The 24,600-nt window shown below is 38.4% G+C and overlaps 1 protein-coding gene across 1 annotated transcript in view; it reads right to left on the bottom strand.

The window, feature by feature from the left end:
* Positions 1 to 467: 467 nt before the first annotated feature.
* LOC122664410 overlaps positions 468 to 24,600 on the bottom strand; it is a 92,720-nt gene continuing 68,587 nt past the window's right edge. The window contains exons 18-26 of the mRNA XM_043860209.1: positions 20,043 to 20,284; positions 19,806 to 19,952; positions 3,930 to 4,146; positions 3,096 to 3,224; positions 2,830 to 2,970; positions 1,736 to 1,819; positions 1,467 to 1,643; positions 1,071 to 1,130; positions 468 to 960 (exon numbers count right to left, since the gene is read on the bottom strand). Of these exons, the coding sequence (XP_043716144.1) occupies positions 886 to 960; positions 1,071 to 1,130; positions 1,467 to 1,643; positions 1,736 to 1,819; positions 2,830 to 2,970; positions 3,096 to 3,224; positions 3,930 to 4,146; positions 19,806 to 19,952; positions 20,043 to 20,284 (1,272 nt within the window). The 3' untranslated portion in view covers positions 468 to 885. The remainder of the gene's footprint in view (positions 961 to 1,070; positions 1,131 to 1,466; positions 1,644 to 1,735; positions 1,820 to 2,829; positions 2,971 to 3,095; positions 3,225 to 3,929; positions 4,147 to 19,805; positions 19,953 to 20,042; positions 20,285 to 24,600) is intronic.

Here is a 24,600-nt window from a genome sequence, read left to right as displayed (position 1 = left end):
TTGAAACCTCGGGGGTGGTAGACTTAATTTTCCAAAAAAAATAAAAAGGTTGCGGTAACTTGGGCAATCATACAAATTGGCACTCATGGAGGACACAACCCCAAATGGCCAAATTCTTTTCCTTAATCAAACATACCCAATATGCAAAATGGCAAGGGAATATAGAATAAGTTTTAAAAATAAATTTTAACTTCCAAGAAATGATTTTTCAGATTCAAACAAATTGAACCTAAGAATATTCAATTGAGTAAATGCCTTCATTGCCACCTTGGTGATTTATCCACCTGGTCTAGTGTTGCCCAGAAATAAGAACACAAGATGGATCCTGTTATGCTAAAACAGAAAAGCAAGAACCCATCTAAAAGATCAATTTTCGGCATCCTAAAGAAAATGAGAGAAAATATATAAACACAAATACATAAACTGAAACAGTAAAGAATACAACAACCGTCTGCTCACTCAAAAAATATTGGGGCATAGATGTGGCTATTCCTTTTCCTTGTCCGCAAATCAAAATTTAGTAAAAGTTGATGGAATACACAAGTGGAAACTAAGAATATCGTACAAGGAAGCAATCACCAAAATAAAACAAGCTCTACCTAATTCTACAAAGAACCCCAAGAATATGGAAGATGGATATTGCTGAATATGAAGGAGGAATGGAAGAAGAAGAAGAGAATAGAAAAATACGATAGGAAGGAATCTGATATGCAATTCAAACGCTCAAATGGTTCAACTAACAGATGAATAAAAGTTGCACCCACAAAAGGAAGAAAGCTCTACGAAGAATGAGAACGAAATAAACATGAAGACTGTATAAAAATTGGCCAGAAAATGTAGAATGGGAAGCAGAGGATCAAACTATGATAGAGAAAGTCAACCATATCAAGATTGACTGACATAGAGGACAGGAACCAAACCACCCATTTTTCCATCCCTTCCAGGACGTTTCTTCCTTACCTGCAATTTGCAAAATGTCAATGCATCAGGCATGTTTATTCCAAATTAGACATCATGATATTGACAAATTGCTCAAATGGCATTGTTTCTTTTTCCATTTTTATACTCACATAGTACCAACCATCCACCTCATCCTCAATTTCGACCTCCTCTCCTGCTGTCAGGTTTAGCTGCAAAGAAAAAAACCAAACCAATCATCTCTAAACGTACCTTAAATCATTCAGTTAACCTTTACAGAGGGAAAACTTACTGCAATGACCACATCAACTGTGAATGGTATCCAACAGTGTGTGCATAAGTGGTTCAAGTACAAAGATTCCTAAGTAGCCACTAATTATGAAGGGAATTATGGTAACAGACTGAAACAGGCAAAGGATTTGAAAATGTTGGAAAAAATTCCTTGGCTTTCAAACTAAAGCTAATCTAAAAGAAAACACCACCCCCCCCAAAAAAAAAAAAAAAAAAAAGAAAAGAAAGAAAAGAAAGAAGAAATAGAGTTAACTTGCCTCATCATCACCGCCAGCAGTGAAATCATAGAGTGCCTTTCCAAACTGTGGATTGTCAGAAGCTGGTTCTTCTTCCTGTGATTCAAAACTCTGGGTCCCATAGCTGGCCATAGGGTTCTCAAATGACTCATATCTCTGCATAACAGATGCTGAATATGATGGAGGATCTTCTCTTACCTGAACAGGCTTTAATAATTAGGACTCTAGAAGTTCTAATCAAATTAGGATATACAAAATTAGCTGGATACAGAAAGAATATAATCTCTAACCGGAGAACCATGACTATCAATTGACGAAGAAGCACCAATAGAAGGGCTTCTAAATCTGCTTGCAGATGGTGCTGACGACTTCTCCTGTTATAGTCAATTGCAGTAGTAAGAACAATTTCTCTTTTAAACCCGATGAACCATATGATAAAAGTTCAATAATGACAATGTCAAATAAGGAGGCTATTACCAATTTGTTCTACCACAGAAGAAATTCAGTCTTAGTGGCAAAATAAAAGGGTATGATATGCAGTTATAAGAGAATCAGAAAGCAAACAGGCATACATGTAAAATTGTGCCATATTGGGAAACATACATACTGCCATAGCTTATAACTTTACACTTCGTATATTAATATGTATTTGAATGAAACTAAAAAATATGTAATATATTACTAAAGTATATAGATTATAGCATTAATCATTTTTTTCTTTGACAGTCCAAAAACAGAATTAGATGAGAGCAAGCTATGACATGAGAAAGCAACAGCATTTGAAGTTGAAATTCTAGGTGTTAACTCATCATTGTAATGGTTGTACATGGCAACAGCACAGTGGCTATTTTGCTCTATTTTTTCTCACTTTTATTCTGAAAGTTCTTACATTTTACTGTTTGACCTGAACAAGAATATTTATCATTTTTTTATATTTTTTTATTATTAATTTTTTCGTTGAATACATTAGTATAAGAAGAATATTTATCATCAAAGTAATAATAGACCAAGATGAATCTGAAATGAAGCAATTACAGTATAGGCCATCATCTTTCCAGCATAATTTAGCAACGTAACAAAAACTGGTTTACCCCACTTACCCACTATAATGTTGGTATTAACTTTGTAACAACAACAAAATTTTTAGAAAAATAGTGAATTACAATAAAAGATAAAAAACTGCTACATTATCAAAAGATTGATAAGTGATCCTAGATGTAGAGTAGGAGGGATTTAAACACAAATTCTTCTTGCACCTCAACACACTTCTATATGGACTACAGACAGCTCAAAGTGTAGAATTTGAGCTCAACCATATTACAATCAAGTAGCTTTGAAAGTTGAAAGAAGAGCGAGCAATTTCAAAGTGCATGCAATCAAATACCGATGATTGTGATCCCCCATAGGCAGGTCGTGAACCAAACAAGGAAGGGTAGTTCATGCCACCAAAGTGTGATGATATGGAACTCTCAACAGATCTTGCAGATCCTGGAGAAGATGATCCAGATGACCTTGCATCATCTTCCTGCAAAATTAAGGGAAATGTCAGACTCTCCAGTCACTAGCTAGAGGCAATTATACATTTGAATTATGTTACTTTCTGCTGTATCCAGCACCTAATAGAAGGATACTGTGGCAGCACACACATACCTCAGCATCAGAAGTTTCCAGAAGTGTCTTTGCCCACATATCATCATAACCAACTGACGGTCTAGAGGTAATGTTCTCCTCCTCAACATCTGGGGCATCAGGTCCCGCACCAGCAAGAAATTCATTAACCTACAATGAAGTGGAGAAAGATTAAACTGCATCAGAATTCTGTAAGATAAAATAGGTAAACCATTAATGATGCGCAAAGCTCATATTTATTATAGTACGAGAAGTGAAAAATTAGCTTGAACACTAGTCCAACTTAAAGTCCAGATCCCAGATATTAAAAAAAAAAAAATAGCAAAGCAGAAGTAGCAAGAAAGGATATTTAACTGATTCTTAAAAACTAAAGAAAAAAGTTTAACAGTTATTGTTGAATGATCTAGACAATAATTTCAAGTAGTCAAATTGACCAACTCAACGTGATAAATAATTTCATTGAGAAATAATAGTTAGTGAACAAAAAAGGGAGATGGCTATTGAGTTGCCTGCACCTTGAAGATACCCAGGCTAAAAAAGTGAGCAAGTGGATGACCCTAACCATACAGCCTCCCTAAAAATATCATGGATGGTGCTCCACATTCCCCAAACCCAATCCAAAAAAGGGGGAAAAAAATCTACCTTGAATCATCAAAATGATCCAAACAGGATGCTCTTCATGGTAACCATTAAAAGGAGGATCCAATAGAACAGCACACATGCTCCTATGACTATTGTTAGATTTGAGGACATCATAAGTTTGACATCATGTTCTCCAGTCCATAATTCAAAAGAAAACTAATACAAACAACAGAACTGTAAAAAATTTATGTGCTAAATGATTAGATTTCTTACCCGGTTCATTGCCATCGCATTGTTTCCCAACAAACTATCATCACCTAGGTTTGCTGCCCATGCATTTACTAGGTCATCATCAAGTGCATCTGGTTCAGCAGGTGTTGTCTTCGATTCATAAACAAGGTCAGAAATCCCAGTAGCAACGGCTGGATCATTGAGACCACTTGATGCACTTATATTATGCCGGGTCCGATAGATGTCTATAAGTTTTGCACTGTTACAAGAATTTAGAATATTACCAAGTGGGACTAGAAAATCAATCTCTGAAAGTCCAGATTACCTAATGGACTAGTAACAGCATAAATGAATACAGCATATGTCAAGGATCCACAATAAAATTTGGTTCACAGACAAACAATGTCATTGAAGCTAAGAAAATTATGAGGGAAACAGAAAAGTAGCATAAATGAAGTAAGGAAACAATTTCAAAATCAAAATGGCTTCTTAATGGAACCGAACTAAAAATGTTGCAGAAATTCCTTTCACCTAATTAAGCTAATTCTAAACAAGGTTTTAAGGATTGGCTGATATATGTCTGGATTACCCAATCTGGATCGGGATTTACTGAGACCAATCCAAGTTTAACTTCAGCTAGAATTGGCCAATCTTAGTTAACCTCAGTAGATGAGCAGTCAAGGGTAGGTGGATCCACTGATTGGATTGACTGAACCAAATTGGGATATATCATCCATAGGTACCAATACAATCCCTTCTCCAATCCTTTGACCCTTGAATTTCATCAAAGCAGATTACAAGATGGAAGGAACAGGTAACGGTGAAACCAAGTCTTGGATGAGACCATATACCTGAGATGCAATTGAAGTCATACAAACACATCCCCACTAGCGCAAGGGTGGGTTAAATTCATTAGAAGTAATCCTTCCAACATTAATTGTTGAAAGTTCGTGTTATGCAAGGGAAATAAATTAAGATGAGCTGATTTTCTAGGAGGTTCCACCCTGTCAATAGGTTTACCATTATTCTCCTGTATTCCTCCATGATTCAATTATGCACTTGTTAGAGGGATGCTGTTTGGTAGAGAATTTCATTTCCAGAATTGTAACATACAGGTTTGCCAGACCCTAAATTAATATGACCTATATAAAAACATACTTCCACATACTTGCATGCTTGTGCACAGAGAGATATGTATGGAATGTTGTATGCAAAATGTACATATGTAGATGTAATGTATATAAAGTTATAAATATTCAAATGTGGCAGATTTAATCCAACCGCCATCTTGGGTAATATCATTTTTCAAACAATGTCCAAATGCTTGACCAAAACAGAAGTCGACTAGTTTTCGTACATGCTCCAAGATTTAATTCAGTGAAAAAATCACCTTAAGGCCCAATAACAGAGGAGTGCAGTTTCATACCTGAATCACAAATTTGACTCTGGTTATTAGACAAATGAAATCACTAGAACGTTTTCTTTTCTAGTCCAACTGTACAGACCAGAGGAAAGATACCGGAATTTTATGAATGCCCATTACTAATACAGTTATAATTGTGCAATTGGGCATAGAAAGACTTTATTTTGGCACATGGATGGGTTCTATAGGCCTTGGGCTTCTTATTTTTGAGTTTATTAATGTAATGGACCTCCTTTATAAGCTCATATTTGGGGTTTTAATCCTGTACACGGAATTAAGTATATGGATAAGATTATGTAGGGTCCATTAGTTATTAGTTAGAAGCTTATTTTATTTTAAAAATGTTTTACATAGCAGTCACTAGAAGTCTAAATTTATTTATTTTTTTGATAGGTAAGGTTGTGTATTAAAAGAAAAAGAAAAAAAAATACAAGAAAAAAAAGCAACCCCTAAGAACCCTCATTGGAAGGGGAAAGAGGCTCCTAATCTAGGTAAGACAGGCCCTACCAATCACAATCCGAACAGAAAGAATAAGAAAAGAAAATTACATTCGGACAAATGACATAAAAAAAACTCTCAAATTAAGAGCTCTAAGAAATTATGATGTCACGATCAGTCATCACCTCAAGATCCCCTCTGGATTAATCAAGATTCGCGAGGTCTTTCAAATTGGATTTACTCTTGTCCGGCCTAACCCCATAACCTGGACCAGGCAACCAGCCTTCAGCCTATTCAAATGATTTCTCATCTCATAAAAAAAATGGGAGAACAATTGGAGCTCTCTCCATTTTTTTTAAGAGCCAATTGAGTGTTATTCTCATTCTCCATTGCACTAGTCTTCAAGAGAGCATCATAAGAGACTTTTTTAATCTCACCAACTTGACTTACCCCCTTAGAATTGAGATCCTTCACTTTCAAAGGCCCATTATGAGACAAACTAATGTCATTATTGACAATAGTGCATGGGGCCTTATCGAAAAAGGCCTTGTCCCCTGTGCTCAATACGAGCTTCCTCTCCACCAGTCAATAAAAAATTACTAACTTCTTCACGAGGAAAAGTCTCCTCCATCAAATGGGTACCACCCTCCATCATACCTTCAACTTCCACTCTCTCAAAAGTGTCATCTTTAAGATTTTGTAAAGTAGGCATCGGAATCTGGTTGAAAGGCTCATTTCCTTTTGAATTGCTACTACCATCTTTTAGATTCAATTTTTTAATCTGGTCACCTTGTTCAATAAAGAAATTCTTTTCTCTCTCTAATCACTTCCATAGATTCCTTTTCTATGTTAGAAAGTAGACTGAAAGAATTAGAAATAGCAGCCACTTTGTCTTTACCTTTATTCACTTTATTGCAAGTTGACAAGCCTTTTGAATTTTGAATTCGTTCAAACTGAGGCACCCACTCACCACCAAGATTTGACTTTTTTGCAATTTGCGAATTTGAATTTAAAGTCTGAACTGTAGGTGCAAGAGTAGATTCCACGCAAATTCCTTTAGTACCAACCTTCTCTTTTCCGGTGGCAGCTCCTCCCAAAGTTATAGCTCCTCCTCTAAAGTTACTTATATAATTTGCCACCGTCTTCTTTCCCCATTCCTTGCGCATCAGCTTCTCTTCATTTGGGCTACAGCTAGCAAGAGAATATCTGAATACCTTACAATGAGTACATTGAACAGGTTTCCAATCATAAAGAACCTCTTGTTGAATCATAGCCCCTTCATCATCATAAATTGATATTTTGTTGGGCAGCTCTCTCCCTACATAAACTTCAACACACATTTGAGCAAAAGAATCGCTTCATTGTCATAGTCCTTTGGTCAGTTGTAATGGGATTGCCAATTACACTACCAATGATGCACAAAGCATCAATAGACCAATATTGGAATGGCAGATTGGGTCGACTCACCCAAACAGGGATAAAGCTCAAATCAATTTTCCCAAGTGGAGAAGATGGATTCCAAGGACAAAGAATTAAAGGCTTCTTTTGAACATATCAAGGCCCTCCTTCCAAGACTCTGATTTTATCTTCCTCCATGTTGAATCGAAAGATAAATACCCCTTATCAAGAAGATTAAAATCAAGATGACCCATTATGTTCCATTGCTTTAGAAGAATCTCCTTAGTGAAACTAAACGAGGCTCTTCTGCCAATAAAATGTCCAACTAATGTATTTTTCCATCTTTAAATTTCAATTTGTAAATTCGAGCCGGACATCTTGCAATTGCAACTCCATCAACAAGCTCAGGATCAACGAATTTTAGAGTCATACCTTTTGCTTTGGAGGCTGAACAAGATTAGGGAGAAGATAAAAGTAATGTCCAAGACACCACCTTCGAACCTTCAACAGTAGCACCTTCAAGTGCACCTCCTTGACCATTTGGGATTTGCAACCCCCACATCTCCAATATTTTTCTGACTTGCAGCATCTCTAACAGCTTCGTCAGAATCAAAAGACAAAGGTCCAATAGCCCACGATACTCCTTTACGTGAGGCATTGGCATCAGCATCCTTACAAATATTTGCATCTCTAGAAAATGCATCTTCACCCACTTGAGTATCAGAAGATATACTTCAAGCCTAACGAGTTACCAGTAGCTATAGTAGAGGAAGCACCACCAATACTCGAGCTACCAGTACCAAAACCAGCATTCAAAGCCGAACTAGCAAGAAAATCTCCTCCAGAACCTCTAGGAACTTCTCCTCCCAAGCAAGCCCCAACCTAAGCCCTGGTATCAATCACAACATCACGACCAATAGCGGAAGCTATTGGCTTGGCTGCCATGAAGATGGAAAGGAACTCCTCACCCCTCTCTACGGATCTTTTTCTCTGTACCTTGAGATGGAGAAGATATTTTTTCATGAAGATGGAAAAGAACTCCTCACCCCCTCTCTATCGAGCTCTATCCTTGTTTGGGCGAGTCTACCCAATCTCACATTCCAATATTGGTCTGTTGATGCTTTGAGCATCATTGATAGTGTAATTGGCAATCCCATTACAACTGACCAAAGGACTATGATGATGGAGCAATTATCTTTTGCTCAAATGTTCATTAAAGTTTATGCAGGGAGAGAACTTCCCAACAAAATATCAATTTATGACGATGAAGGGGCTGTGATTCAACAAGAGGTTCTTTATGATTGGAAACCTATTCAATGTACTCATTGTAAAGTATTCGGATATTCTCCTGCTAGTTGTAGCCCCAATGAAGAGAAGCTGATGCGCAAAGAATGGAGAAAGAAGACCGTGGCAAATTATGCAAGTAACTTTGGAGAAGGAGCTACAACTTTGGGAGGAGAAGCCACTAGAAAAGAGAAGGCTGGTACTGAAGGAATTTGCGTAGAATCTACTTCTGCACCTCCAGTTCAAACTTCAAATTCAAATTCAAATTCGCAAATTGCAGAGAAGTCAAATCTTGGTAGTGAGTGGTTGCCTCAATTTGAATGAATTCAAAATTCAAAAGGCTTATCAACTTGCAATAAAGTGAATAAAGGTAAAGACAAAGTGGCTGCTATTTCTAATTCTTTCAGTCTACTATCTGACATAGAGGAGGAATCTATGGAAGTGATTGGAGAGAGAAGAGTTCTTTATTGAACAAGGTGACCAGATTCAAAATTTGAGACTCTACACTAGTGACTGGTTTTAGACAGCCAATTCACATCAGGCAGAATACAGGGTGATGGCACAGGGGGTTTGTGAAATCATGTGGTTAAAGAAACTCCTCCAAGATTTAAAAATAGCTCTGGAAGGGCCTATGAGACTCTACTGTGACAACAAGACTGCAATCAGTATAGCTTATAACCCTGTTCAGCATGTAGAACCACACATGTTGAAATTGGCCGTCACGTCATCAAGGAGAAGATTGAAGATGGTCTGATTTGCACTCCATTTGTTACTACTGAGAACCAACTGGCCGATGTGTTCACTAAAGGCTTAACAGTTAAAACCTTTCATCCTATTGTTTCCAAGTTGGGCATGCATAATATCTATGCACCAACTTGAGGGCGAGTGTTGAAGATTGGTTTGGTTCGGTTTTCTTCTGGTTTGGTTCTCTTGGTAAAGTATGTAACGTAACTAGGTACACTAGAGTGTCAAGATTCATTATGCACATGTGTAATGTGTTAATTGTGTGATTGTAAAATCATACCATATTTGTAATATTGTCAAGATTATAAATAAAGTGGTGACCTCTGTCTCATTGACAAGCCAAATCATTTTCTCTTTTCACTCAACTTGGTATCAGAGCGCAATCCCTTTAGAGATTTTTTTTTTAAAATCCGCCGTCACTACCGCCATCGCCACCACTACTGCCACCGCAGAGGCTTTGGCCTCTTGGTTCAGCATGGTTGATTGAACATGTCGCACCATGGTAAACATTGTTGACCACTAACCACAACCATGCTACCCGTCGTTGTGGCCCTACCATATACCGTTGCCCCCTCTATCGATGCCCTTTTTGCCCTCCTTTAGGACATCCTTTTCTGCACCGATCACATTGGTCTCCCATTGCCACCGCCTACTAGCCCTTCTTAGGCCACCACCAGCCACCGTCGGCCTCTCTGGCCACCTGCCACCCTCCTCTAACTACCACCTGCCACCATCAATGGTTTCTATTACCTTTTAAGGCCCTGCCTGCTTGCTGCCACATCTTCCTGGGCCTCTCCAGCTTTTTCCGGTACATCTCCAGTCCTTGTTGGTGCTGACGTGACAACATCAAATTTTCTAAAAACAATATTAACCAAATGTGAGACTAGGTATACCTGAAAATGAGCAATTCCAAGAACATATAAACCAAATGTGTGTTTTGATTGTTTCACACATATAACTGATATATTAAAAAAATAATATCGGAACGTTATTTAAGCCGCTTAGGCACCGCCAAAGCGCTTAGGGAGGACCTCGAATGCCTTGGTTCGCCTAGCACCTTGACAACTATGGCCCCACTAAGTTGAATGAAACAAGTTACTTAGCTTGGTCTCGTGCATGCCTCCTTACCATTCGTGGAAATCACTTTTTGGGGTATATTAATGGTGACACCCCAATGCCTACTGAAAACAATGCCCTGGTCATGTCGTTCTTTTTGAACTCCATGGAGTCATCCATTAGTTCTAGTTTTGTCCTCCTTAATTCAGCTAAGGAGTTATGGGTTACTGCGAAGCACACTTATGGTCAAGCCAACAACTATGCCCAAATATATGAAATTCGTCGTCAAGCTCAGGAAACTAAATAGAAGGAACTTTTTGTTCTGCCTATAATTTTGTCCTGACGACATTATGGCAACAATTGGACTTCTACCATCCTATCACTATGACTAGCCCAATTGATGCTGCTACATTTGCAAAGGAACGTGGAATGGAACGAGTTTATGCTTTCCTTACTAGCCTTAATCCAGAGTATGATCAGATACGCATTCAAGTTCTCAATAGGAGTACCTTTCCTACTTTACTTGAAGCCTATAATATGATTCAGCATGAGGATCACCGCCGTTCTGTTATGATGCCTCCTACTGCACCTTCCTCGGTTTGCTCTTGTTACTACACCACAGACTTCTTTACCTGTGGACAGTGCTGGTTTAGTCAGTAAAACTAGTTCTACTCGTCCTCCAGTACAATGTGACTAATGTGGCCGCCCTCGTCATACTAGGGAGACTTGCTAGAAATCACATGGCCGCCCCAAGAGGGGCGAAGAGGGAGGAAGAGCTGGTTGTGCTCGTCCTTAGTCTCAAGCTAACTTGAGCGAAACTCTTGCGGTTACTAGTACTTCATCTATGTCTATAGAATAACTTGTGACTCAGCTCTAACATATAATGTCTTAAATGGATACTACATCTTCTACTGTAGCACCTTCCACTTCACCTACCTCCCATCTTGCCCAATCAAGTATATTTCTAGCCTCATCCTAATATAGCTCTTCATGGCTTCCTGATTCTAGAGCCTTAGACCATATGACCGGCTCCACTTACTTGTTTTCTTCTTATCTCCCTTGTTCGGGTAAGGACAAGGTCCGAGAGGCTAATGGTTCTCTCTCAGCTATTTCTGATTAAAGGCTCTATTTCTTAAACCCCAACCATTTCCCTGTCCTCTGTTTTGCATGTCTACTTCACCTACCTACCATCTTGCCCAATCAGGTATATTTCTAGCCTCCTCCTAATATAGCTCTTCATGGCTTTTTGATTCTGGAGCCTTTGACCATATGATCGGCTCCTCTTACCTGTTTTCTTCTTATCTCCCTTGTTCAAGTAAGGATAAGGTCCGAGTGGTTGATGGTTCTCTCTCAGCTATTTCTGATTAAGGGCTCTATTTCTTAAACTCCACCCATTTTCCTGTCCTCCGTTTTGCATGTCCCTAATCTCTATACCAACTTACTTTCTATACATCGTCTTACCACTGATTTAATTGTTCTGTTTACTTTTTTTTCTACTCATTGTGTTTTTTAGGACCTAGAAACGGGGGTAACGATTGGATATGGTAGAGTGCGGGATGGTCTTTACTATTTGGATCCTAGTCTCACTACAACTCCCTCACCAGTTTCAGCTCATATTACTCGAGAAGCAAGTGTTCTCCGACAATTGCATCATGAACACCGCCGTCTTGGTCATCCATCCTTTTATATTTTGCGTCTTTTGTTTCCTTCTTTGGTTAAACAATGTAACTTGGATCATATTAATTGTGATGTTTGTGAGCTTGCTAAGCACACACACTCTTCCTATTTTCCAAAGCCATTCCCTGTTTCTCCCTCCTGTATTTTTTGCTGGAATGACATTGAGGATATCGAACACCTTTTCTTCTCTTGCACCTTTACCTCCACTATCTGGAAAAAAGCCCTTAGTTCCATTTGGCCCAGTTGTAGGAGAGCTCTCCCCTCCACTCGGGAATAGCTTTGGTTGGACATCACTTTTTTTGGTAGCTCTATCTGTGATACAATTGGTAAGCTTGTGTTCGGGGCTGCTTTATCTCACATTTGGATGGAGAGGAATCATAGAAGAATGGACTCCAACTCTCGCTCTTTCGACTTGATTTGGAAAGCCATCTTTTTTAATGTCTCCTCTAAGCTCCATATGCTCCCTCATGGTCCCCTTATTGATACCCCAAGGAATAGGTTCATTGTTGTTTCATGGGGATTAGATGTCTCCCTTTTTAGGTCTTCTAGCCCTCCTTCCTAGGGCTTGAGGCTTGTTTTGCTCCCCCCCCCCTTTTTTTTCCTTCTCTCCTTCGGGAGTTTTGGTAATAAATTTTTTATTGACCAAAAGAAATCTTGAAGAAACAGGGATGCTTGGGTGTAAACCTATTGACTCTGCCATCATAGTTCTAAAACTCGTCTCGACTCGGCGAGATCTCGGCTCTCGTCTCGGTTTTCTGATAAACCGAGACAAGACGGCATACAGTACATAAAAGTGCAATATCTCGTCAATATCTCGGATATCGAGTCGAGATCTCAGGTTGACCCATGGAAATGACCCTTCTACTATGTATGTACTTACCTAACTCGACAGAACTCGACATATCTCGACAAGATCTTTGATCTCGGGTCGAGATCTCGAGTTGACCCATCTACTATGTATTTACTTACCTAACTCGACAGAACTCTTATATGCTTGCTGTGGAGCACTATATGCAATATTATAGCAACACTATGTCAAGGGAAGACTATGTGACACTAGCGAGGATTGAATACTTGATTCAAAGTCATTTTATGTGATGATAGTTGTAACACTGTTAAACAGTTTGATGTATCACTTAAACATTTCTAATTCTTATTTAAGTTGTTTAGCTATTAATTGAATGTTTTGCTTGCTTTCTATTACTAAATTATGTGTAGAGTAGGGTATTTTAGTACGTCATCGCCTACCAACCTATGGTCCGAATTGAAACTCAGATTTGGACTTTGTTTTTGCAAAATCTGATAGTGACATTGTGTTTAAATGGCCTAAAATAGACTGAATACCAAGTTTCAGACCCAAACTAGGTCTAAGACCCACCGAGTTGAGGCTTCGAGTCGAAAAAAAAAATGCACCAACTCGGCAAGATCTCGACTCGACTCGGTTTTTCCAAGGGCCGAGTTGGTACCGAGACCCGAGTTTTAGTACCTTGTCTGCCATTGAAGTTAACCACCAACATGGCAGCCCAGGTGGTGACTCTGTCGACAAAGTGAGGTACCAGCGCCTCGTTGAAAGACTTGTCTATCTCTCCCACAGCAAACCAGACATTGCCTATGCTGTGGGGGTCATTAGTAAGTTTCTTTATGATTCGAAGACCACTCACCTTGAAGCAGTATATAGGATTCTTCGGTTCTTAAAGTCGGCCCCAAGGAAAGGAATCCTGCTCTCAAACAATGGAAGTCTAAAGTTGGATTCCTTTACTGATGCTGACTGGGCTGGCTTTGTTGATGACCGACGATCTACTTCAGGTTACCGTACATTCCTTGGAGGGAATTTGGTGACTAGAGGAGCAAGAAACAATCTATAGTTTCCAGATCCAGTGCTAAGGCAATAATGTAATTCTAGATGGCTACAATACAAACTAGAACCAATAACCAGGATCTGATAAAGGTTGGAGGAATCGACTAGGTTAAAATAGGTGAAATTCTGAAATTAGGGTTAGGGTTAGGGTTAGATGGGATCCAGGGTTTGAAGGTAGGGTTAAGTTAGTTTGGTAAAGGGAAGTCTTCCCGTGAAGGTCCTGAGATGTTTTATGGAAGCTAGGTATGTAAACAAAGTTGATTACTAAATTAGGGTTTGGGAAGGCGATCGAAACTGGAAAGATGGGATTTTGATGAGTGGTTTGGGTTGGATAGGTTTTAGTAGGGGTGCAAGTTTGGCTCTGTTGGCCTGAACCCGCCCTGAGCCCGAACAAGGCCTGGGCTAAAGATTTCTAGCCCTGAGGGTGGGTTAGGATCAGAATTGCCTGGCCCTGAGTCAGGGTCGCGTCGGGTCGGGTCCGGGTTGAGGCCTCTGGCTCAGCCCGACCCTGATTTTGGCTCTGATTTTTTGCTCTGATTTTTTACCCTGAGTTTGGCCCTGATTTTGGCCCTGATTTTGACCCTAAACTTGGCCCTGAACTTGACCCTGATTTTGACCTTGATTTTGACCCTGATCTTGGCCCTGATCTTTGCCCTGATGATGACCCTGATCTTGACCCTGATTTTGAACCTGATTATGTATAATGATAATATGATATTATATTATAGAATAAATTATTAATGTAACAAATAACAACTAACAAGGGTTCATAAATTAGACTTTTAAGTACATTATATATACATATTATATAATCTATAATCAAGATTGGGAAGGATTAATGTGTAAAATGTAACAAATAACAACTAACAAGGTTCATAAATTAGACTTTTAAGTACATTATATATATTATATAATCTATAATCAGGATTGGGAAGGATTAAAGTGTAAATTCATTGAACAAATAAAAGGCTGAGAGAGTGAGTGACTGAGAGGTATTAGAGGTCAGAGAGGGACACAAGAAAAAATTTGACCTCTTAAGTACAAATGCAAAGCAACATCACAATGCAAAGCAAAAACTAAATTAATTAATTCATTATTTGATTGTTATAGTTATAGTTATAAAAGTATTAGCAGTTGGAGTTTGGTTTACTTTCATTAAATTTGTTTTTCTATACCAGTTAACAGGTAATGCATTTTGTTATTTGATAATGAAAAATGTATAACTTTATATCATAAAATGAGAGAGTGCTACCTGCTTGTGTGAAAGCATGCGTGGTCATGGCTTATAGATGTAGTCTGTTTGCACTCTATACAATGAAAGCATATAGTCTATCAGGGCAGGGTCAGGGTCAGGGTCAGGGTCAGGGTCAAGGCCAGGGCCAGGGCTAGGGTCAGGGTCAGGGTCAGGGTTAGGGTCAAGGCCAGGGCCAGGGTCAGGGCCAGGGTCAGGGTTAGTATGTCAAGCCCAGCCCAATCAGGGCCAATCAGGGCGGGCTTGGGCTAGGCTTGGCCCGTCAGGGTTGGGGTCAGGGTCAGGGTTTTTAGGCCCTGAGTCAGGGTCAGGGCGGGTCTGGGCCGAGCTAAGGGGACTCAGGGTTGGGCTAGGGTTTTAAAAAACCCGACCCAACCCGACCCTGTTGCAGCCCTAGGTTTTAGGGTATGGGTCATGAAGTTCGGGTATGGGGGGATGTTAGGGTTAGGTTTTAGAGGATTAGAAGAAGGGTTTGGGATGGGGATATGGACTTACTTGTTAGCTTAGGTATCCTTGAACCTTGAAGCAGAAAACAGAAAATTGATTTAGATCTTCAACTATCGGCTATGGCAGACTTGAATTAGCTTGAACACTTGAGTGCAGATCGATGGAGAGAGAGAGATAGGTAGTGAAGGCTATCTCAGCCTGGGCATCCCACCCTCATAGCCTATCCCAGGACAATGTTGTTTGCAAAACAACTTTTATTTCATTAAATCGTGGGAGGCTCTCAAGAGCTCTTACATATATATAGCTTTAAGGCTGGACAGAATTCAAACTCTAACTATGACTAACTTAACTAGGACTCATAATTGAACTAGGAATACTAACTAGGATTCAAATTTGCATTAGGAATACCAATTAGAATTACAATTCAAATAAAGACTTGACTAAACAAAATAACAAATTAAAAATCCACGATTTTAACTGCTGGTGTAGGGATTCCCCTACACCTACCCGATGGCTACTCATGCCGGTGTGGGAAGAATCTCTACACCTGCGACTGGTTTTAGACAGCCAATTTACATCGGGCAGAATACAGGGTGATGGCACATGGGTTTGTGAACTCACATGGTTAAAGAAACTCCTCCAAGATTTAAAAATAGTTCCTGAAGGGCCTATGAGACTCTACTGTGCCAACAAGACTGCAATCAGTACAGCTCATAACCCTATTCAGCATGATAGAACAACACACGTTGAAATTGACCGTTACTTCATCAAGGAGAAGATTGAAGATGGTCTGATTTGCACTCCATTTGTTACTACTGAGAACCAACTGGCCAATGTGTCCACTAAAGGCTTAACAGTTAAAACCTTTCATCCTATTGTTTCCAAGTTGGGCATGCATGATATCTATGCACCAACTTGAGGGCAAGTGTTGAAGATTGGTTCGGTTCGATTTTCTTTTGGTTTGGTTCTCTTGGTAAAGTGTGTAATATAACTAGGTACATTAGAGTGTCTAGATTCATTATACACATGTTTAATGTGTTAATTGTGTGATTGTAAAATCATACCATATTTGTAATATTGTCAAGATTATCAATAAAGTGGTGGCCTCTGTCTCATTGACAAGCCAAATCATTCTCTCTTTTCTCTATTTCTCTCAACTGATTACAAGATCCAACTTCCAACCATTTGGTCTGCCGGCATCTGAGATCAATAATCTGGATTTTCAGATTGCATTTTTTACTGCCTTTATTCCTACTCAGTCAAATCTGAATAATAGTGTACTCCATACAACCAATCAACCATACTTCCAGTATATTGAAGCATGAGTCCTGAGTTGGTTGGTGAAACACTGACCATCAAAAGGTCTACCATGGTGCAACACGAAAAACCCTCCATAGAAGCAAAATGAAAACTTGGCACATCTTCTCCATTCATCAATTCTTTTGTCATTTCTTGTTGACATCCCATGCAACCCAAATTCCCCCCTAATACCTCACCCATTCAATTCAACCTGAATATCAGCTATCCAGAACGGTCAACCAGGTTCCCTTGCTCTGCTTATCCCCTGTAACACCTCAAGGAAATCTAGAAACCTAGGGCCGAAATTCTTGACCTAACAACCCCAGTGTGGCAATTCAGGGTTCAGGCTGTTACTTTCAGCAGGTACATGATAAACGGTCAGGCTTGGGTTCATTGCTCAGCTTTGGACTTTGACAGTACCCAGCCTAATCCACCCACCCTGACACTTTACTAAAGGACCGGTCAAACAGAACCCAAACCAATCACTTCTTTCCCCGCAATTTGGAGATGGTTTTCTCAATTAATTGGCAGGTTGGGTTCTCGTAGAATGCTCAGCAGTTAACTTTGATGATGAATGCAAACTGATCCATTGCTAATTCTACACTAAACCAAATGAAATATACCAGTTTTATTCTCACACATTAAATTCTTATTCAAGTATATATATGAGAAAAAACCCTGATTCCCAACACCCTGGCTCATCCACGCATCTGTCCCAGATCAATTACCCCACATCAAATCCATATAAAAGAGAAGGAAAGTCTGACTACACAAAACCATGATGAACACATAAATGGACCAAACGCTTCTTTTAACTTTGTGTATCCAGTATATACATATATATACATATGGGAAGTGCCTCATCCAAGGCAACTTCAAATGCAAAGTCCAGTTTTAAGTATCCAGTTGCTGTGTTTCAATCAGAACAAATATTAATAATCATGTAAAACAGCAGAAAAATACAAAGCTAGGACTGAACCTTGAAATTCGAACTGTTAGCCATTGTTTTAGTAATCGGTATCAGATCAGCCGATTCGTATCAGTATCGGCAGAGACTGATACTGATCCCATACCGATTTTTACCTATTATTTATTTATTTTTCAATCCATAATGCCACGTGTTGCTTCCCTATTGACTATACTGATCCGGATCTGTATTGTCAGAGAACGATACCGATTTTTCCTATTTTTTATTTATATTTTAATCCCTAATGCCACATGTTGCTTTCCTATTGACTGTACCATCGATCCGGATTGGTATTGGATCGGTATCGGTTGAGACCGATACTGATCCCGATACAAATTAGTAAAATACTGCTGTTAGCTCCTTAAAGAAGAACCTTGTTAGGAGTGACAAAGTTGGTATACATGGTATCTGAATGAGCCATAGTGATTCTAAAGAATTGAATTGTGCCACAAGATTTGGCCAAACAGGATTTTTCTATAGCAGGGTATGGAGGACAAGACAAGTTGGATCATAGGGATAGATGGGTGGGAAAATAAGGGAAAAGAAGAACAAATATTAAATAAAACCTAAAACTATACTTAAAATTTTCAAATGCCTTAAAAGAATAATAGGATATCTGAAATACTCCACCATAATCTTTTTAAATGACTACATAGTCTTGTCAATTTTAATGCCAACCAATTATCCCTACACTTATACTAACAGTTCCACAGTTTGTACTTTTTAATCCTTGATCAAATTCTCAAATGTTATCCAATTGAAGTACCCTCAAGTAACAACTAGTGACTTTAAACAACTAAGGTACCACAACATGATTGCACCATAGACAAGCTTTAATTTTGAATAAATAAAATTCATCATACAGCCCAAAAATGATCATTGCAATAGAACAGAAAATGTGACACGAGTCATCACAGGACCTTTTCATGGTCCCAGAAGGCTGCCTGCTGGTCTTTGGGATCTTGGGTTAGCAATCCATAATGGTATAGCCTTTTAAAGCCACTGCAAAGAAACTGCATCATCTAGTTTGCCTTGTCTTGCAAAATAGAGCTCAAAGCACCTTAAAGGAAGTGACCCTCATCTTCTTGAAAGTAATATAATCTTGTCACAAGATCTATACCTTTCTTGGCATTCATTACCATTTAGAACTGTCTGTCTCCCAGGGTATCATACAGTCAGAAAGGACACAAATGCCAACATATTTCTCAAATTTTCATCTCTGGGGTACCATCCACACAGGAAACCTAGGCATATGCCCAAAACAATTTCCTTTTACATTAATTACAACAAAGCATGCAGTGTGTTTACAACAAACTTTAGAAAGTAACCCTCAGAAGAAACAACTAAATCCAACAGAAGCATAAATAATTCAAAGAGTTATACTGTGTCCAAAAGAAGCGAAAATTATTCAAGTAGTTATACTAAGACTATCTTCTTCAAATAGAAACAGAGTACAGTTATCAGCATAAAGAAATAATTAGACAAGTTCAATCCGCAGAAAACCATCACTTCAATATGGAACTCTTAGAGGACCACAAAGACATTCAATCTCTTTTACAGGAAGCTCCAGAACATCAAACTTCACGAAGAAGTTAATGACATATCTCCATGTTGAAAGCAATTTATACATGCGAGGAAAATGTACAGAAGAAGAATTTTTCTTTTCAGTTTTTGGAGAAGGGTTGGGGGGGGGGGGGGGGAAGAAACATTGAAAAAGAACTTTCATTAGGAATAAAAGAACTGTACATATACAGAGGTGAACCAGAGAATTAACCATAAGAGAAAAGAAGGGTGGGGAAAGAAAACAAATGAATCCAATGGAATTTGTACCAAACACAACTTAGTCAATTTGGAAAAGCATTCCCATCTCCAGGCAATTTATAGATGTTGAAGACTGAAATAACTAAATGTTTAAATGGAGGAGAGATAAACCAGGTTATCAAGTTCTCTAATTTAGGATAAATTTTAAGGTTTATCCAGTCATTGGGAGATGCATCTATTCATCAAAAGCAAAGGTGGATATAGTCACAATGTCTCGTCAAAAGAGGAATACATGCAATTTCAAGAAAGCATACCTGATAGGCCCTATGGGTAGATATTTTGCTCTTGGAACATAACAAAACAAGGAAACCAGATCAAGCAGCTTCTCATGGGTCTCATAAAGTTTCTTAAGTTCATCATCTGTCCACTCCTTTTTTGCATTATCGTGATTCCGTATTTCCCTGAATATCAGATATTGAATACATTGAAGGGTTAGACCATCAGATTGAAATTAAATATCTTCGATGTAAAGAAGTTACCAAAGCTCTTACTTAATCAGATCATCTTGCGCTTTGTACATTTCATCAAGAACCTTTAACATAGGACTGATTAAGGATCCAAGACCGGTACCACTGGCCCCCTGATCTTCTCCATTACTAAGATGCATTTCTGAAAATTGAGATTGCACCCCACCTTGCGCTAAAGCATGCAAGAATTCATAGATCTGGAGTCTAAAAGGTTCACCAGACCTGATAGCCATGGTAGCAAGCGCTTGAACAGAAACTATGCGAACCTGAGTTGGCATCCATGGAAGAAAAGGATTTATAACCCTTGAAAATAATAAATAAGACTTAGGCTTACTGTTAAAAGGCACAATCAGAAGTCATTCCACCAAATCAACTACGAGAAGTCATGTACAGTTCAATTAGAACTAAAACTAATTGCATGTCGTCGAAATCATCATCTTGTCAAGGATTAAATTTCAGTCCAATCCGACTTCGCAATGTGGCTAAATAATACTTCACTTTTTTAAAACAACTTTGTTGTAAAAATTGAGCTGTTGGTAATGCAGTTCAATGTTCTAGAAGGAATCTGGAGCCTAAAAAACTGCTGTTAGTCAAGGATCGAAGTTGAATCAATAGAACTAAATGTAGGAGCAGAATAGAAGAGTGGTACGAGAAATTAAATAATTCTCAAACTAGTGGTCAGAATAGTCTATAATTCTGGTTGAGTTTAAGAGTTTGACAGCCCAATCCATCACTATTGCTCTTGAAAATCACAGATCAAGAAGAGTTGAAACCTAGGTAGCTTAAATTTCAAGCCACAAATAAGAACTGAGAGAACACTGCATAAATTGATGATCAGATCTGGTAACACAGTTGTAAAAGTTCAGCAAATCAGAAGTAGTAATCATCAAGTATGGTAGAAGAAATTAGATAATGATAGTAGGTACTACAGAAGAAATCAACAGATCAATGGAAGAATAAGGAGGAGACTTAGAGCCCGATAGCAGCAGTCAAACTAAGAAGAATAAGGAGAAATGTAGAGGAAATACCACACCTGATAAGAGCACATCAAAAGAAGGAAAGAAGAAATCAGATTTGGAATACTAATCTCTTATGCAAAGTTCAACAACTCCAAAACTCTTAACTCAATTTTTTTAACTAAAATCATGCTTAATCTCTTATAGCCCTTTGAAATTCCTAATTCCAATCATATTTTGGACTCCAGATTACTCTAACACATTAAATAAAGTAAATAGACTCAAAACAAAACTCTTTCTACTAATAAGTATCCTAATCTAATTCAAAATCTCGTAACTACTAATCTCATGTATTGACCTCGATCCCACTTAATGGGCTTATGAACTCGTGTATTGACCTTGCCCCCACTTTATGGGCTTATGAACTCCCATATTTTAGGTTCGAAATTTTGAATTTCAATAAAAATATTTCAGTTTCGACAAAGGGTCAAAATGAAATGACTAGTGAAACTTACATGTCAAAATTTCTGAAATTACCGAAGTTTTGACTGAAATATTTCAGTTTCAACAAGGGTCTAAATCCCATCGAAATCTGAATATTTAAAGTTGTTCAAAAGCAGGGGGAGTAGATGAAGAGGTAGAACAATAAATCAAGGGGAGATGGAAATTGAAAGAGGAAATGAGAAGAAGAAGCTGTTAGTATAGTTGAAAGGCAAAGAAGACCTGCCAACAGTTCTCTTCAAATCCTCATCCTCCTATTTCAGGTATTACACTATATACATCTGATTTCAATGTTCAAGGTTTCGCCGAAATTTCACAAAATATTTCGGTTTCGCAAGATGTCGAAACAAAACTCCACGGTATATGTAAAAAATAAAAGGTTTCGGTCGAAATATTGACGGTATGTATGGTTCAGTATCGTTTCGACATTTGATAAGCATGAAATGGTTTATAATTTAATTTTTATTCATTTCTAAAGCATATTTCAGTTGTTTTAGTTGAATTATGTGTTCAAGTACTAAATTTTGTGTTGAATAAGCCATAGTAAAGAATGCATACAACAGTGTACAGTGTATACTAGTACTACCAACCTAGGATCCAAAGTCAAACTACCATTTTGGGTGTGTGTTTTGACCTAAGGGTTCCACTATGTTTACAGAGCCTAAAATAGGGTTTGGGCCTCGAAACCATCTAACAAATCCTTCCAGGTATTGACCGAAATTTCGAGGTTTTGACCAAAATTTCGAGGTTTCGCAAAATATTTCGGTTTTGAGCCTGGTTGAAACCAACTACGAAAACGAAACAATTTGAGTCTTCCATTGTTGGGAGAAAAAAAAAAAAAATTTTCTTGTACAAATCATTCTATTTCCATTTGTTTCCTATGATTCTATTTCTCTACAGATCTTGTGTACATAGTTGCCTTATCCTCCATTCCTATTCCTAAGAGCGTCTCTGAGGCTATGGCTGATCCAAACTGAAAGGAAGCTATAAATTAAATATCATTAGATGGCACCATTGAAAGATATAAAGCTAGACTGGTAGCAAAAGGGTACAACCAGGTATATGTGGTTGATTACCAAGAGGATTTTGCTCCAACATCTAAGTTGAACTCTATAAGAGTTCTTTTGTCCTTGATAACAAATCAGGAGGTGCCCCCTTTACTAGTTTGATGTGAAAAATGCATTTCTTCATGGAGTTAGAAGAGGAAGTGAACATGCAAACTTCCGGATTAAGATTTCCTGCAGCTGAAGGAAAGGTGTGTCAACTCAAAAGGACTCTCTATGGTTTAAAACAATCATCAATAGCTTGGTTTGACCGATTCAAACAAGCCGTGTTGGGAAATGAATATACAAAGTCAATCCTCTCACACTCTGTTGATCAAAAGGGACAATAACAAACTTACAACTCTCATTGTTTATGTACATATATTGTGGTGACTAGAAATGATCGAAGCGGAAGTAAAGAAATTTTAAGGCCTATTTAGCGAATTAGCACAACAATCTGAGATTAAAGATCTTGGTACCCTCAAATACTTCATGGGAATTGAAGTATCAAGATCTAATAAGGGAATCCATATAGTCAGAAGAACTATGTTTTGGATCTCTTGGGTGACAGGGACGTCAGATTACAAATCCAAAGATTCCCCTATTGATCAGAACCACAAATTGGGTGAAGAAAGTGGACATCCCATTATTGATGCAGATTGTTATCAGAGACTTGAGGGAAATTCATTTATCTCTCCCTCTCTTCTAGATATAGAAAATGTTATTGGTGTAGTTAGTTGGTTTATGCATGCCCCCAAAACTAGCTACATGGAAGCAATGTATCAACATTCTAAGGTATCTAAAATCAAGTCCAATGAAAAGTTTGTCATTCACCAAAAAAAAATCACTTGAGGATAGAGGCATATACAGATGCAAAATGGGCTAGATCGGTTATCGACAATAGATCAACATTGAGGTATTGCACCTTTGTGGGTGAAAACTACTTGGAGCAAGAAACAGTCTGTTGTTGCCTGATCAAGTGCCATGGCTCATAGAGTTAATGAGCGATTGTGACTGAAGGGATTAATCCAAGAGTTGGGTTTTGAGCACATGGTTCTATGGGTTATATTGTGTAACAAGGCTTCTATTAGCATATCTCACATTCTCACAATCCTATCCAACATGATCACACCAAGCATATCGAAGTTGACCGTCACTTGAGTCAAGGAAAATTTTCAGTCTGGATATATCTGCACACCCTATGTGAAAACAGAACAGTTGACTGATATATTGACAAAGGAATTAATTCCACACATTTTCATACTTTGTTAGGCAAGCTAGGCATATGTGATATGGACATAGAGGAGTGTTGGAATGCTAAATATAGGTACTTTGGTGAGTGTATATCTAACTTAACATGTGGGACAATATGTTAGCTTTACAGGGATAAAAAAGTACTTTCATTTTTGAGTTATTAATAATAGGGTAAATTACAAGGACCTCCCCTGTACTATGTCCCATACTCACAACACCCCCCTTGCGATGTAGATCCAAGCCTCCTCGAGTTGAAGAAGACACCCTAAGCATAGGGTCACATAGTAGGAGCCGTAGTATAGTCTTATACTTAGTTTATTTCAGTTCTATACTTAGTTTTACTTTTGTGTTTTTAATTGAACCGGTTCAAATTGGTTGCATCCAATTGGTTCAATTTAAGTTGGTCTAATCTAAGTGATTTTAATTAGGTGTCTTTTGTTTTAAATTATTAGGGTTAAATTGGTCTTTTAACCTTTTAAAATTTTAAGTTGTTTTAATTAGGTCCCCCCTCCACGCTTTAAGTGAGGGAAGACTTAGATTTGTAATAGGATTGGGCCATTGGCCTCTTACTAATAAATAGAAAACGTGGGAGGCTCCCCCACATTATTCAGAGTTTAAAATTTTCGTTTGTGATTGCTGCCTTTGCTGATGCTGCCATTGCTCCCCTTGTGTGAGTGCTGCCTTGTGGATGAAGGGTTGGTGGATTCCAGTGACTCCTTGCATCTGTTCATGATCGGGAGGTCTTCTTCAATCAACTTTCAAGCTACTGCTGCTGCTGTTCTTCTTCCCAGTAAGTTATTTACAGAATTCTGCAACTCCCTTTTTCTC

The sequence above is a fragment of the Telopea speciosissima genome, chromosome 6 (assembly GCF_018873765.1).
Source record: "Telopea speciosissima isolate NSW1024214 ecotype Mountain lineage chromosome 6, Tspe_v1, whole genome shotgun sequence".
Classification (NCBI taxonomy): domain Eukaryota; kingdom Viridiplantae; phylum Streptophyta; class Magnoliopsida; order Proteales; family Proteaceae; genus Telopea; species Telopea speciosissima.
This window is presented reverse-complemented; position numbering and strand designations above follow the sequence as displayed.